Source organism: Microtus ochrogaster, chromosome 16 (assembly GCF_000317375.1).
Source record: "Microtus ochrogaster isolate Prairie Vole_2 chromosome 16, MicOch1.0, whole genome shotgun sequence".
In the NCBI taxonomy this organism is placed as follows: domain Eukaryota; kingdom Metazoa; phylum Chordata; class Mammalia; order Rodentia; family Cricetidae; genus Microtus; species Microtus ochrogaster.
This window is the reverse complement of record NC_022018.1, coordinates 47,388,803-47,405,193: the sequence shown is the minus strand read 5'-3', so window position 1 is coordinate 47,405,193 and position 16,391 is coordinate 47,388,803. Positions and strand designations below refer to the sequence as shown.

Genomic DNA, 16,391 nt, shown 5'->3' with positions numbered 1-16,391 from the left:
CTCTCTCTCTCTCTCTCTCTCTCTCTCTCTCTCTCTCTCTCTCTCTCTCTCTGTGTGTGTGTGCGTGTGTGTTCAGATTTCCTGCCTGACTTTACTCTGCTAAGTCATTGGCCGGAACAGCTTCTTTATTAATCAGTGGTAATAAAACATATTCACAGTATACAGAGGGGAATCTCATATCAGTACAATGGAGACTTTACTGTTTCTCTCTGTGGAAACGACAGTACATTTTTGCTTATTTGGGATTTATTGGTGTTTTTTTGTTTTGTTTTGTATTTTGGGGGGTTTTGTTTTGTTTTATGTTGTTTTTTTATGTATATTTACTGTGGTCGGGGAGAGATCAGATGACGGCTTGCAGGAGTTGGTCACTGAAATTACACTTGGAACACAGGATATGATCTTATAATTAATATTCAGAGAAATATGCTGACTACAATTCTCTATTATATGGCACATGTAATCTTAAAACCAGGCTTTGAATTAACATAGAGTATGTCTGTGTTTACTTCACTGAGTTTATTTACCCAGTTACATACATTTGCGCTAGGTGAGTGCTGTGGTCTCTGATGGGCGAGCAGACACCCTAGTTTCTGGGTAGCTGGAGAAGCCCCGCCTCCTCCGCTTTTGTGTGCCTGCCCACCTGTACCACCCCATAAGAAGAATCCCAAGATCCTGTCAGGTATTAAATGCAGTAATGCTCTTAGTGGACTTTGGAAAAATGGTCAAACACCATGGTATAGTTTATTCAGCTTTTCTTGTCTAATGAAACAGCCAGTGTTTTCCACCCAAACGTCCTTCATCCTCCAATTTAAGAGAAAACAGAGATGAGGTGGGGGACTATAAAGTCATCTCAATAAGCAGACGTGTTCTACTTTGTTTGATTTGGAACCTTAGGACAGTGTTAGAGATTGCTGATGAACCCAGCCACTGAAACACATTCAGGTCAAGGTGGCAGACATGCCACAGCCTGTAGGTCCGTCTTTCCCACTGTGTCATTCTTCCCTCTTTCTTCACAATTCAGGCCTCCGCAGAAACGTGCGTGCTTCCTACACCTTTGTCTTTGCCTTTTTTCCTCTGAGTCCGGTTGTTTCTGTGTGCTTGCTTGCCTAGGGTTTACCACTCAACAAGCGGAAATCATTGTGTCTGCGTTGGTCAAGATCACAGAGACCAACATGAATATCGTCTACAGCGATACTGTCACCAAGGTGCAGCAGGTAATGCGGGCAGGGTGGGTTGGCACATTGGAAATCCGAAAGCAGGATATTACTTGTAATAAATACTCAAGCGGCTTCTTGGATGGTGTTCCATTGAAAACTGTATGGTAATTTTAACTCTAGTTCAGAGGCAAAAATCATAACGAAAGTACTTCAGGAAAGCCATGTAGTTAGTTGTGGGATTGTGCTCAATGCTAATTATGTCAACATGACGGTTCCAGGCAAGCTCACGTTGATGGCTGGAGATGTGGCCAGAGCTGTAGGTGACAGCTTCGTGTTTCCTAGTGCGGTCTCTCTCCCTAAGCTGTGACTTGCTTGCTTTGCTACGGATTAGTGTTCTCCTCCCCAGGTTCTCACTTTGGGGCAGAGGGCGCCCTTGCCTGTCCCACTCTGCCCCGCTGCTCTAGTTTGTTTATAGCTGTCTTAGCAGGTAGAGAAAAGAAGTGGGACTAGAGGCCGTGTTTATTTCTCTTTCTCTAGGAAATCACTCTTCAGCAGATAATGTCTAATATTGCTAACGTGAAGAAAGATATGGTGATCCTGGAGAAGAGTGAGTTTTCCGCCCTCCGAGCAGAAAATGAGGTAAAGCAGCTACGCTAACAATCTCTCTGCTAAGGCGCTGAGCTGCACACACCTAGAAGGGCACAAGGAAATAACTGAGTGATTGTTCAGGGTTACACAGCTGAGCACATCAAGGTGAGAACTTTCCTAGCCCTGGAAACCCAGCCCAGACCCCTTCTCGTGCCTCCTCTCCAGAAGTAAAACAACCCTGGCTGATTAATCTTCTACTGATTGTGCCCATTCTAGACTTCTGTGTGGTAGATGCATATAGTGTGCTACATAACAGAACCTTGTGTTTTCATTGTCTATGCTATTATTTTAATATGCACATCATCCTACTAGAGTAGGTATTAGGATTTTCCCCCAGTCTGGAAGGTTAGGAGTAGATCTATAGAATACCACTTTCCTACCAAAAATAAGTAGATCAATAAATATTATTTCTTTTTAAGCCTTTTTATGTTTACGGGCGTTTTTCCCACGTGTGTATCTATGCTACTTGCATGCACTGCCCACAGAAGCCAGGAGAAGGTGTCAGATCATCTGGAACTGGGATTTCAGATGGTTGCAACCTGCTGTGTGGGTGCTGGGAATCAAACCTGGGTCCTCTATAAGAGCAACCAGGGTTCTTAACCACCAAGCCATCTTTCCAGCCCCAATTTTTTTATTGACTATGTGTACAGTGCATGTATATGCATGTGCATGTGTGAATTCCAGAGAATGCTTGTGGAGGTCAGAGGACGACCTTGCGGGGCTGGTTTTCTCCTTCCACCTTCCGATAGGGTTTGGGGACAGGATTCTGGCTGTTGGGCTTGCAAGACAAGTGCTATCCCCACCGAGCCATCCCACCAGCCCGCTTTCTGCCTCTTTTAAAGTGTAGTGTGTGGCTCAGGGAAGTGCTTCTTTGCACATGGCTTTCGTCTTCAGTCTCGTTGAAGTCCCATAAAGGAATAAAGGAAAGTCACACAGTTGATTTTGAACTCAACTTGTTGAGGGCAGAATTGGTGTGTGTGTGGGGGGGGGGGGGGACAGAAGAACTAAGAAGAAAATGGGGTCCCTGAGGACAAATGTGTGTCACAGTTCCTCACTTGATGTGACTGAAAAGGGGGAGCTGGGCTGGTTTCCCAGTTGCACATGCATTATAGGATGACTGTTTTAGTTGTTTGGGTTTGGGGATTTTTTTTTTTTAACAGTCTTAGTATATAGCCCAGACTGGTGTTCTATTCAGTATATAACTAGGCTGTCCTCACATTCATTGCACAATCCTTCTGCCTCAGTGTCCCCAGTGCTGAGATTGGAGGCTGCACCTCCACAGCCAGCTCAGGGAGTTCTGTGTCCTGAGCATGGTCGCGTGTGGCAATGAAGGGCCTGGGACACCTGTGCCTAGATGTCCGCTGTGACCTTTGTTCTGTGTTTGCCTCCTTACCTGTCACACGTCCCTGACTCTTTTCCCTTTACTCTGTTTTCAGAAAATAAAACTTGAACTCCACCAGTTAAAACAGCAAATGATGGTAAGTTCTCTGCCCTCAAGCGTGTGTGTAATTCCATAATTCACGAATAGATAAAATGTCACAGGTACATCGTGTGTGCTGGAGCATGCGATGCTGTGGAATTTGTGTAATATATTTCAAAGCACACATCAGGTGGTGTATCAGTTACCCTTGTCTGTGGCCACAGTCATTAAGGAAATTGTGTTGTAAAAGGGTGTATTCTTCTTTCTTGAGATAGGGTCTCAGTGTGTGTAAAGTTACAGACCACAGCTCTCCACCTCCCTCTGTGTCTCCTGAGTCCTGGGGTTGATAGCCTCTGCCACCACCACGCCTGGCTGAGTCATTGTAAATCAGAACTGGGTCCCTGAGACTGTTCTAGAAGAGGGCGGCTTCATAGTCTTCCACGTGGGTTTAGGTGGTTGCTCGCCCAGCAGCTGGTCATTTTGTAAAGTTGGAAAGAACGGTGGCATTAGAAAAGATGTTGGTGCGTCTTAGCGAAAAAGCTTTAATGTAACCAGAGTTGACTATTTGTCCTTGGTCTGTCTTTGCTTCCAAAAATGGTTGGAGGAATTTTATTCAGATTCCAGTGAGGGAGGTTATAAGGCGAGTCTTGAGGTTAAAACAGCTGAGCCCTCCCAGGCTGGTGGGGATTATCTGCACAGATACCTGGGAGGGCCAGATACAGAGCTGACCTAAGAGTCCTGAGTCCCAGTCTCAAGGCCTCTTGGCAGTCCCTGCTGAGCCGGGACAGTGGGCAGTCCACCTTAGACAGCAGGCAGACCACGGTGTAAGCCCTCAGGAGGTTCAGATTTTTTGTATGCTGGCTCATTCATTCCCTTTGTCCTCTGCCCTCTGCCCAGGATGAAGTACTCAAAGTCCGGACAGACACCAAATTAAACTTCAATCTAGAGAAGAGCAGAGTAAAAGAATTGGTACGTTCCTTTATTAAAAGTAAATCATTAATTTATTTCTTTTTAGAATGAAATGCTTGTTGAAGTCTTAGTCTTATGAGCAAGATACAAATATACTCCAAAAAACCAGAGAAACCCTGTCTCGAAAAAAACCAAAAAAAAAAGAACAAATATCATTAGACACTTGTCCATTTATCAGAGTTCACAACTTGATTTTAAATTTTAATTACGTTTTACATCAGACTTAAATTTGGTTTTAAAAGTAACATTTAAATTAAAAAGTTATTCAAATTGAATTTAAATATTTTTGTTTCAAAGATAATAGATTTTGTTACATAGATGTTAGTGTTATGGTTTTGGTCCCTGGTCCACGCCCACTCCCTCCCCCATTGGCTGAGGCAGGCTGATCTTCAGCTTCCGGCCTGAGCTCGCTCTCTTTTCCATCTTCCTCTCAGAGAGGCAGCTTCACTTCTCCCTCTCTCTCCCCACTTCTCTGCTTCCCCCTTCTCTGTCTCTTTCTCCTCTTCTGTCTCCCTCTCTCTCTCTGCCCCCCCTTCACCCTTCCTCCTCCATAACCCCCTGAATAAACATTCAACCTCACTCTGCATGTTGTGTCTATCCATGTTTCTGTCTTCTGCCCGCCTGCCATATGTCTCCCTGCCTGGGACCAGCCATTGCTCAGGGACCAGCAGCCGTCTCTGTGAGTCTTAGTGTGTTTCAGTGGATGTATGTTGGGTTGCTCTGGCGGGTTTTTCTTTTTCATATTTTTAGCAGTTCTGAGACTCAGACTCTGGGCCTCCCCTTTCCCGTGTTATACTGCTAAACCACAGGACCCCCATCTCATGCTCCTCCTGGGCTCTAATCCCCTCCACGCCCTGTTGACTTTTTATCCTGTCCAAATTCTCCCATCTTCTTGCTCCAGTCTCCTGCATTGGGAGCCCTTCTGTGGCCTCCGACAGCGCCCTTCTTTAGCTTGAGTGACACAGTAAGGTAACTTCCTTGGGGCATAAGAAAACTGGAGCACGTGGAGCATTTTTGCGCTTAGTGAGAACCGATCCACGCATTGGGGCCCACGCAGCCCTTCATGCTCCTCACTTTTCAGTGGGTCTTCAGAGTGTGTCACAGTAGTGGATAAAGCTAGAACTGGAGCTCAGACCAGCCAGCCTTACACTGGAGCTGCTTAAGCTGAGCTTTGTTATGCAAAGTAATCGCTGCTCCTTTCGGCTGTCTTTAAAAATACCTTTGAGCCACAAAGACCTGTCTCCTACACCGGGAGCCCTTTGTGGCCTCCCGACAGCTAGGTTTTGCGCAGTTCACTTGGTTTAGAAAGGTAACTGTGTGCTTGTGCATAACCAAGCTGGAAAGAAATAATATCTCAGAGGCTGGAGCTGCAGGGCGTGGATACAGATGAAAGCCTGTAACGTGTAGGATTTGCTGAGGGAGGAAGTCAGGCTTGGGTCTGTGAAGCAACAGGCAGAACTGCATGCTTGGTACCTAAACGTGTGACAGCGAATGAGAGCAGATGAAGGGTTTGACTTTCTTCTTAAAATTAAAATGCTAATTTCAAATTTAAATTAGGACTGAGGTTGTAACTCACTGGCTGAGCTCTTGGGTAGCATGTGGGAAGCCCTGAGTTCGATACAGCCAACAAAAATTAGTTGTGATATTACAGCCATTTCCATAGTAGTATAGAATACTGCTGTTCTGGAGTTCCAGGAAAGAGGGCCACCAGAGTGTCATTTTAGTAAGTGTGACAGTGTCGAGATGTAGGCCTTCCTTATCTCTGGATTTGTTAATACTGTGAGCTTAAAGATGTACGAACCATCCAGCTCCACTCTGCCCTCTGGTGGTGTATGATGAATGGCACAGATCTGAAACCCTTCCAGTTTATGTAACAGGGTCCTGAGTCACCCGCCTGGTCCTATGTTCGGGATTCCGGAGTTTGGGGATGCATTTTTATTCCTGACCACTGCCTTACTACATTCTGTTGCTCTAGGGGTTTGAATAGGACATTTTATAGAGAGAAATTTTGTAGGTACTCTAAGGCATTGCTATTTTTCCTGTTAGCAATGTTAGTTCTTGAAAATGTTCGTTTAAAATACAGGATGCCATTTGCTCGATTAAATACTAGTGCTTGTTATTGTGGAAATATGTTTGATATTTATTTTATTGTCAAAAGAGCCATAGTAAGTCTTTTTACTACCATTAATAGCTAAGGACCTTCAGAAACACTTGGCTGTGGCTTCCCACAGCAGGGTTCTTTGGACGCTGTTGTTAGGAGAGTTTGTGATACTTTGCTGTATTTCTTGTTATGTATTCTATGTTATGCTTTATAGCATTAGTATATCATGTTACAGTGTCATATTTCTTGAACAGTTTTTTCCTAATATTATGTTGTTCCCATAATTCCTCTGTCAGTAATGTCTGTCAGGCTTGTAGCTATGGGAGCGTCATTCCTAAATTAAACTCATGCCCCTCCTCATTATTAGTCCTCTCAAACCCATCTAAATGGGACCCAAGCTATGCTGTTCTAACAGTAGGCAGGACCCAGTGATATCACAGTCAAGAGACAGAATGAGAAACAGCAGAGAGAAGTGGAGGGGGCCACAAATCAGCAGTGTCTTGGTTTCCTTTCTGTTGCTGGGGGAAACACTGACCAAAAGCAACTTGGGGAGGAAAGGGTTTATTTCAGCTCACAACGTGTAGTCCCTCATTTAGGCAAATCAGGGCAGAATCCTGGAGGCATGGAGGAGGGCTACTCACTGGCCTGTTCCCCATGGCTTTTTCAGCCAGCTTAGAGCCCCTGGACCATCAGCATAGTGAGCTGGGCTCCCCACATCAAATCAAGAAGATGCTCTGAGGTCAGTTTGGCAGGCAGTTTTTTCAACTGAGGTTCCATCTTCCCAAATGACTCAAGTTGATATTAAAACAGCCGGCACAGCCAGTGGACATAAATAAGAAGGCTCAGAGAAAGAGCTGTGGGCTGCAGAGGTACAGGGTGACGTCTCCTGTCAGATGTTCTGGGAAGCGGTGAGAACGAAAAGGTTTGGGCCGCAGAAAGACAGTGGACCAGACTGTAACCCGTGCTGCATGTTTGTTTCAGTACTCACTGAACGAGAAGAAGATGCTGCAGCTGAGGACAGAAATGGTGTCCCTGGTAAGGACCGGGGCCGACTTGACTGCCGTTCTGTTCAGCTTTGCTTCTCCCCATGTATGGCTTTGGGGTTAACCATGTCTGACGTGTTGCAGGAAGATGTGCACATTTACTGTGGGATCCTTTTTCATTGTGGCAAAATGTATGCAAGAATTATCACTGGAAGTTTAGTGCGTAATTCAATAGCATGTTTTGAAGATTTGCTTTATTTTTTTAAATGTTTATTTATTTATTATGCATACAGTATTCTGTGTATATGCCTGCACTCCAGAAGAGGGCACCAGACCTCATTACAGATGGTTGTGAGCCACCGTGGGGTTGCTGGGAATTGAACTCAGAACCTTTGGAAGAGCAGACAATGCTTTTAACCTCTGAGCCATCTCTCCAGCCCCGATTTGCTTTATTTTTAATTGTGTCTGTCTATCTGTGTGGTGTCTGTCTGTCTGTGGGTGCAAGTGCCTGCAGAAGCCAGAGGAGGTCATTAGATCCCTGGAGCTGGAGTTACAGGAAGTTGTAAGCTGTCCAACATGAGTGCTGGGAACAAACTCTAAGCCCCTGGAAGAACAACAAGTCCTCTTAACTACTGAGCCATGTCTCCGTCCCCAGTGTCATTTATTCTGCAGAGTTGTTAATGTGTGAAAATACCGAGAGAGTTCTACTAAAAAGTCCAAGGGGACAGTAGACGCATTAACACGACAGCCAGAGCCATTGTGCATTGATGGTTAATGTGTGGTCTGGAGTTTTCTCACATTTGGAGAAGGACGTAAATTGGCCCCTGGTCGCTGAGCTGGATGGTAATAGAACACTTGACGTTTGACCTGTGAGACAAGACAGCCTGAAAAGATGTGGCTAGAAATAGTACTGAGTCAGCTCTGTTGCTCTCAGATCTAAGGCTGTGTTAGTCTCTCAGCGGAACTTCCGTGTCTACTGTCCCCTGCAGGGCTAGACAGGGACTACCTAATCTGTCCCCTGCAGGGACTAGACAGGGACTGCCATCACTACCTTCAAGAGCAGGTAGTGCAAAGCAGTCTGGTTCTCAACAACTTTGCCATATAGATTATTGTTCTTGATTCTCTCAATAGCTCTTCTGGAGACAAGACCAGTGGTGGGTTGTTGGTTTGTTCTGTTTTTAATCCCTTTTTCCAAACAGAGAAACCGAGACAGAGGATGTTAAGGGCCCTGAACAGTGCAGTGTGGCCAGAGGATGGCAGAGCCAGGACTAAAGCCAGCTCCAGCTCTCGAACCGGGACTGCACCATGCTGAGAAAGAGCTCTGGGTCTGAGCACCGGGGCACAGACCAGCACCTGCAGACTCTAATGTTCTCAACCTCTTTGCTTTCAAAGCACGCCCAGCAAGACAGAGCCCTGACCCAGACAGACAGGAAGATAGAAACCGAGGTGGCTGGCCTCAAGACTTTGCTGGAGGCGCACAAGCTCGACACGATCAAATACTTAGCAGGTGAGCTGCCTCACACCCAGGCATTTAAGACAGCTGGAAAGAATGAGCCAGCATCACAGACCAGTCAGGCGGGCAGCTGACGCCGGCTCTCCTGCTCTAACATCCTTGTGTTGCAACACATCCTGCAGTTTCCCGTAGGTGGAGGACCTCCTTTAATTTGCATTTTTCTTCCTTAGTAATAAAGGTACTTTATTATAGTATCTTTATATGATACTACGCTAACCTTATAATGAGACCTTCAATTTGATAGGATGCTGTCCTTTATGGTTTAGGGATTTCAGTGAAGCTCAGTACAGAAAATAGCTTATAAATAGAATGGAAGTCCTTTGATTTGTGACCGTCTTACTCCGTTGGTGACACTTGGAGGGGGTACCCATGTGTGCACCTGAAGAAGCCAGAGGAGGGCATGGCTTCCCTACTTTGTCACTCTCTCCCTTGTTCCCTTGAGGCAGGGTCTCTCTCTGAACCTGGAGTTAAGCTGGCAGCCTGCAGTACTGTATCTCCCCTCCCCACACCCACCCACCCACACAGCTGTAGCACAATTAATAAAAGCCCAGAGACAGATTGGGGTTCAACTTGAAGGTCAGAAAAGCAAAACAGCCAGCCACTGGCTTTTACCTCAACTCAGTCCAAAATGGCAATCCTGCCTCCAAGTCTCAGAATGAGACAGAGAGCTGTCTCCTCCCGTTTTATATTCCTCTCTAATGCTGGGATTAAAGGTGTGCACCACTACTGCCCGGTTTCTGTCTCAAACTAGTGTGGCTACTGGCATTCAAGGTGTGTGTCACCACTGCCTGGTGTGTAAGGCTGATCAGTGCGGCCATTTTACTCTCTGAACTTCGGGCAAGCTTTGTTTATCAAAATACAAATGAAATCTCACTACCCACAGCCAGATTATGGGCATGCACAGCTGTCTAGCTGGATCCTAGAGATTCAGACTCACGGTGCTCTCACTGAACCATCTCCATCCAGCCCCAGGGCGATCCTTTAAAGACATTATTTTTGCTTTTGTAATGTTTCAGCCAAAGAAGGAATATTTTGGCATCAAAAAAAAAAAAAAAATCACCAGGGCATTGAAAAGATGGCTCAGTGCTTAACATCACTGCTCATGCGAAGGACCTGGGTTCAAGTCCCAGCACCCACATGGCAGCCCATAATCACCTGTAACTTCAGTCCCAAGGAATCTGATGCCTTTTGATCTCCATGGGCACCAGGCATGTACATGTTGCACATATACACATGCAGGCAAAACACTCATTTGCATATGATAAAAAAATAAATATTTTTTAAAGTTTTCAGGTCGGGGGCTGGAGAGATGGCTCAGTGGTTAAGAGCATTGCCTGCTCTTCCAAAGGTCCTGAGTTCAATTCCCAGCAACCACATGGTGGCTCACAACCATCTGGAATGAGGTCTGGTGCCCTCTTCTGGCCTGTAGACAAACACACAGATAGAATATTGTATACATAATAAAGAAATAAATATTTTAAAAAAAAATAAAGTTTTCAGGTCTTGACTGGCGCAAGGAGAGGGAAGAAGTGCCCTTCCTCACTCCGCCCTCTAACTGGCTCCTGGCACCTAAGAAAATCCCTGAGAGTGACTTCGGGGCTAACAGCTGTCTCGGTTGTTTCTCTTGCAGGGTCTGTGTTTACGTGCCTAACAGTAGCTCTGGGATTTTATCGCCTGTGGATATAATAAAGTGCCTATTTAAAGAAATTTCTACCGTTTTGCCTCAAGAGTACAAGATTGTTGTCCCATCTACCCCATCCTACTTTTTGCTTCTTGTTTCAAGTTTTAACCCTAATTTGACTTCATGCATATTGTTTATTTTTGTGCAAACCGTGGATCCGTAACCAAGGTGACGAAGTCGGGATTTCTGTAATGCTTCTTCAGCGCTCCCCTCTTTAGTTGACTTTCTGACGAGCAGTGTGGACCACGCTTTCAAGACTCCATTCGACCAAAGCAGTGGACTTGGTCAGTATATGACAAAAATAAATACCGGTGTCGTCCTCGGCTGCTTTAGGTAGTTTGTAAGGTGGAGAGCTCGGGAACTCATTTTGAAGACAAAATAGCTTTAAATCTGAAGAATCCTGGGAGTCCAACCCCGAATACCATCTCTTCTCCGCCTCTTCAACAGCCGCTCCCCCTTGGCCTAGCTTCCAGCTGCGGGAGCTGCAGCATCAAGGAAGCTGCACTGGTGCATCTTAGGGGCCTTTGTTTTCATTGTCTTAGTAAAATACGGTGCTTGTTGCTGCGCGCCTGCAGCTGCGAGTCCTGGTGCCTAACGCTGTTTTGTGAGCCCCAGCACAAGGTTTTTCACTGTTGCCAGTCATGTGTTTCTGGTATTGAGACAAGGGCTTGCTATTTAGCCCAGGCTGGCTTTGAGCTCAGTCCCGCAACAGTGCCACCACCCCTAGTGTCTGTCTTTCAGACGGCTAGCTTCCCTGCTCTTCATCCTCATACTTTCCTTCACCGTGTGGGAGCTCACCACACTCATGGCGTTACCTCCCTAGAAAACGTGGAATTCTTAGAATGAAACCCCGCTTCAGTTTGGGGTTTCGAGTAAACGTCCTTCTGGTTGTCACCTATTTTTTTTTTTTTTTTATAAAATGGCACACTGCACTTTCCCCTGTGGGCTGTCTAGATGGTGTCACAGCTCAGGCTGTCGCCCGCCCAGGGAGAGCCGCCACGCTTGCCATGCGCCTCACGCGCATTGATTTCTTTGTGGCTGGAGATGGCCTCACATCCACCTTTCCTCTGTCTTTAAAACAAACAGAAGCTGGTGCAGCAGGGTTTTTCTGGAGAAGCGCCTGCTCCTCTTATTTAAGGTGTTGGCACATGGATGAGAGTGAGCATTTGGGAAGCGGCGACACCAAGGGACCCTTCCTGTCTTTCTCTCACGCAGGCACGAATGTACAAGCTGGTGCACAGTGTAGAAACCCCTAGAGACATCACCACTAGATATGTGGAATAAATCAGCCCCTGTCACAGTTCCAACCACATTGCTAAAAATAAAGGCTACCTTTTGTTCCTTGAATGTAATTTCCAAGTTTTAGAAATCATTAAGTTCTTGCCTCTTCAGAAAACATTTGTGTAAGAAGATTCTGAGCCCCACATATTATGGAAACCAAGTGCTTTTGTATTAGAAGAGTATCAGGGTGAAACAGAAGTTTATCCTTTTTAAATAGAAAAAAAAAAGTCTTAACCACCCAATAAAACACTTTGTTGATGTATGCTCTCCCCTTTTCAAAAAAAGAGTCCCCAAAGTCTTTCCGTCCAGTTGTCCCCATACACTCTGCAGGCCTCCGAGAATGCTTTCTCACAGTTAGTTAACCACAGCACAGCTTTGGAAAAAGGCCCCGAAGCCCAGATGCTGGTATCATCTCTTAGAGGAAAAAGCACGGTGTGTAGTTGTCTGTTTCCCCGCATCCTGATCAGGTATGCTAAGGATCACATCCTGTGTCTGCCTAAAGCATTCCTCAGCCTCCTGGTCTCTGCGGGCCGTGCTGATTTGCTCTAGAGTCCTTTACCAAACATCACAGTTTTGTTTGGCCTTAGAAACTGTGCTGTCATTGAGGGTGTGGGTGTCGTGCATATCTGAAACTTAGGAGCGTGCAGGACTATGCTCCCTTTATTTCCTAATAAAGTTGAAAAGCACTGAGCTATAAATAACTATGCATGTCTTCCCGTCGCTGCCTTGGACATACAGTGTGTGGGTGCCATGACCACACACTAACTGAACTTTCCTCGCTGAGGCTTCAGAGCCCTTGGGAAATGTCTGGCAGGTTTCCACATGGCAGCCTTGGGTCGAGCCTGTGGGACGTTTAGCTGCTACGGGGGTAGAAGAGTCCGGTGGGCAGCGTGCTTCCCCCTCTTATTTCTTGAAGTGTTCCTCTGCCTTCCTGCTGGGTACTGTGTTTTCTGTCCCCTCTTTACCCCCGCCCCCAGTGGCACTTGCTGAGGACTAAACCACAGGTCTTGAATATTCTATCCTGCCTCAGTCTCCCAAGTGCTGGGTTTATAAGCATTAGTCAGTGTCTGGCTCCCTCTGCATTTTTTTTTTTTTTTTTTTTTTTTTTTTTGCCACAAGTCCAATTTCACTCCTTCCCTGCATTTGTATGCAAAGCCCCTTTGGGGCTCTTTACTGGAGACATTTGCTTTGATTTCTGTACTGCTTTTCTTGTTTAAAATCTGGCAATATGATTTTCCTTTCAAGTGTGCCACGCACCCTAGTAAGTCACATTCAGGAACAAAGACCTGACTCAAAGCCCAAGTCTTGCTGGAGTTTCTCAGATGGCTTTCAGCACCAGATCGTGAGCCACAGCAAGCCTGAGCTTGGCCTGACCTGTCTAGTGTCTTGGCGTCCTCTTCCCTCTGGTTTTCCTGTCCCTCCTTCCAAGCCTCTCTGCCTGCTGATTAACCCTGTCATTACTGTGAGCATTTCCCTCCCCCAACCCGCCTGTGCTGTGTGCCAAAACTGGCAGAACCTACCCTAAAAAAATTTGGGACTTTAAGGTGTTCAAAATCGTTACAGCTTTTATGGCCCTAAGGCAAAACTGTGTTAACCGGGAATAATTTATTCTTTATGTATGTAAGATATTTGCAAATGTTAAACCTTGTAGCAATTGTTCTCAGAAAATATCTTTTTACAGACTTGTACTTACATTCCTTCAGTGATAACCCAGATCATTTTGTAACCCTTTTAAGTACTTCAGCAAATATTCAATTATATTTTATTATTGTATGGAATGAATATATTTTATTAATTAAGCTAAAAAGATTTATGCTTGTGTAGTTAATGTACCTTTCTGGTTCCGACTGTGTATGAAATAGAATGTACCTTCTATCTGGAACAATTGTATCTACACTCTTAATACCGCTCGTTGTAAAATGATACCATCCAGTTGCCTCTAGTGAATTACAAGTAAATATAATACCTAAAAAAAATTGGACTTACAGAGAAACTATATTTGAAAGTGAATGTCTGATTTGCAAAATAAATATTTATTTGAAAGGATTTTTAGCAACTCTGTGTAAAGTGTTTTAACTCCTTGCGTGAGGGGAAATGGTGCAGTTAACACCCGGGGTTAAGGTATCAGAGCTGTGGGAAAGCCGTGGTGCATTGCGGAAGGGGGGGGTCTCTCCTCTGTACCTCACCTTTGTCCCAGATGGACAGAGTCTCAGACCCAGTGTAAACCACTGATTGCCTTCCCTGGGCAGTCACAGTGACCAGAGAGAGCGCACAGAGGATGGAAAAGCCACATAGGGTCGCTTTGAAGCTAGCAGTGGGGCTAATTCTCCGCCTAAGAAACTTCTTCCTGGGTGGGACTTTCCAGGCTGACCTTCAGTCAGGAAAGGCTGCCCCAGAGGCATTGGAGGAAGTCTTTGGGAAGGTGGGGAAATGGAATGTTGAGATAGCCAGAAAATTCTTGTTGAGCAAGACTCATTATTTTTTTTCCACCCAGAAATCTTTCACCAAAGTTAAGACAATCAAAGAAACTAGATGTAGCCAGGTTTTCTATTGCTATTTTTTTCTAGAGGTACTTGTTAGTGATCAACCAGGTCCGTCATACCTGCAATCCCTCCCATCACTTAGGAACCTGAGGTGGGGGGGCTGTCATGAGATTGAGGCTAGCTGGGGTTACAGAGTTAGACCATTTTTTAAAAAATAAGAAGAAGAAGAAGAAGAAGAAGAAGGAGAAGGAGAAGAAGAGAAGAAGAAGAAGAAGAAGAAGAAGAAGAAGAAGAAGAAGAAGAAGAAGAAGAAGAAGAAGAAGAAGAAGAAGAAGAAGCAGCTCCTTTAAAGGCGAGGCATGGTTCCTCAAAGATGAGGCAGGTTGAGGCCCTGATTGGTTCAGAGATTCGGCTCAGTATCAAAAGAAGCATTTTATATTTTAGTCCCGCGGCACCTTGACTTCTTCAGTCCCTTTCTCATCATCAGCAAACCCAAACCTTTGTCTAGGCACCTTGATTTTTCAAGTGTTTGAAAGGAAGGCATTTTCTAGAAACAGATTTTCATCTATCCTGTTTGCTATACTGCCAGAGACACATGTTTCTCTTCCACCTGCAAACAATAAAGATAGAGGCTAGTCATCTCTTAGATGAGCCAAGCTGCAGAGACTGGACCAGACCAGCTGCTCTAGAAGAAGCAGGAACCTGAAGTGATCATTTGTTTATGTTTTAACAAATAAAGCTTGCCTGAAGATCAGAGTGCAGAGCTAAGCCGCTAGAGCCCAGGGAGTGGTGGCATGCACACACCTTTAATCCTTAACAGGACTCAGAAGACAGAGGCAGAGGGGGCTCTGTTGGTTGGATAGTTAGTTAGTTAGTTAGTTAGTTAGTTAGTTAGTTAGTTAGTTAGTTGGTTGGTTGGTTGGTTGGTTGGTTGGTTGGTTGGTTAGTTAGTAAGTTAGTTAGTTAGCACTAGGGAGGTGGAGACAGGAGTGATATGGCTGGGCGGAGGGAGGAATATAAGGCGGGAGGAGAGAAGTTCATGGCAGCATGAGGTTTGGTGGAGACAGATGCAGTCTTAGGATCACCCCTGCAGTCTGAGGATGCAGTCTGGGGAGACAGCCTGAGGACACGATTGCCCCTTCGATCTGAGCATTGGTAGAGCTAAATGGTCTCTCTAGTGGCTGGCTGCACTGCTTCTCTGTTCCTTCAGCTTTCAACCCCTAATATCTGACTCTAGGTTTTATTTCTTAAGACCAGTTAGAATGTGTGCTACAGAAACCAGCTGAGCTACCTGGTAGCTGTTTAGAGGAGCTGGAAAGGCCAACTTGCATGGAGCAGGCTGTGCAGTGTGCCGTAGCCCGTGTCTGTGAGCTGTCACCCTTGCTGGAGTGGACTTGGTGATGCAGCTGTCTTTGAGTCATTTTTGCTCCTACAGGTAACCATTTTTGCACCCATATTACTGTAACTCCAATAAAACTCACTGGTTCACCAAGTTGGATTTGGGTGCTATCCGTACTCTGGTCTGTCTTGGACTCCCTGTCTGGAGTAAGCAGATGTCTGTGTTGAGTCTTCCCATGACAACTCTTGTCACAGGGACTCTTCATCCTCCCGGTCCTCCTTCCCTCTGTGTTAGCTTTTAGCTTCAAGCTGGAGATTTTCTGATCACAAGAGGGCTGCCACAACTCCAGACATCACATCCTCCATAGGATAGCATTTTAAATGGGGGGTGGGGGGGGGGGCTTCTCATCTCCTTAAATGTTGTGGACCAGGGTTGAGGTAAACAGACAAAAACAAATAGTTAGCATTTTCAGCCCCTTTGGCAGGGAATTGAACAAGCCTGATAAGGCTGGAAGTGGTTGTTAGGTCTGCGACAGCGTTGGTTACAATGTTACAAAACCAAAAGAGGGCCGGGCTGTGGTGGCGCACGCCTTTAATCCCAGCACTCGGGAGGCAGAGGCAGGCGGATCTCTGTGAGTTCGGGGCCAGCCTGGTCTACAAGAGCTAGTGCCAGGACAGGCTCCAAAGCTACAGAGAAACCCTGTCTCGGAAAAAAAAAAACAAAAAAAAAAAAAAAAAAAAAACAACCCGAAAGAGGCAGCACACAAAGAAAGCCCACAATCAGCATGGAGTGCCATCCCTTAGTGATCACAAACAC

The 16,391-nt window shown here is 45.6% G+C and overlaps 1 protein-coding gene across 3 annotated transcripts in view; it reads left to right on the top strand.

Moving 5' to 3' along the window:
- Positions 1 to 11,967, top strand: part of Mcur1 (mitochondrial calcium uniporter regulator 1) — a 20,290-nt gene extending 8,323 nt beyond the window's left edge. The window contains exons 3-9 of one of the 3 annotated variants that reach the window (XM_005355096.3): positions 1,111 to 1,214; positions 1,695 to 1,796; positions 3,242 to 3,283; positions 4,123 to 4,194; positions 7,277 to 7,330; positions 8,671 to 8,785; positions 10,422 to 11,967. In XM_005355096.3, coding sequence (XP_005355153.1) covers positions 1,111 to 1,214; positions 1,695 to 1,796; positions 3,242 to 3,283; positions 4,123 to 4,194; positions 7,277 to 7,330; positions 8,671 to 8,785; positions 10,422 to 10,477 — 545 coding nt within the window. In that variant the 3' untranslated portion in view covers positions 10,478 to 11,967. The remainder of the gene's footprint in view (positions 1 to 1,110; positions 1,215 to 1,694; positions 1,797 to 3,241; positions 3,284 to 4,122; positions 4,195 to 7,276; positions 7,331 to 8,670; positions 8,786 to 10,421) is intronic. The other 2 variants (XM_026783116.1, XM_013349129.2) reach the window with 2 other exon arrangements.
- The last annotated feature ends 4,424 nt before the right edge of the window (positions 11,968 to 16,391 follow it).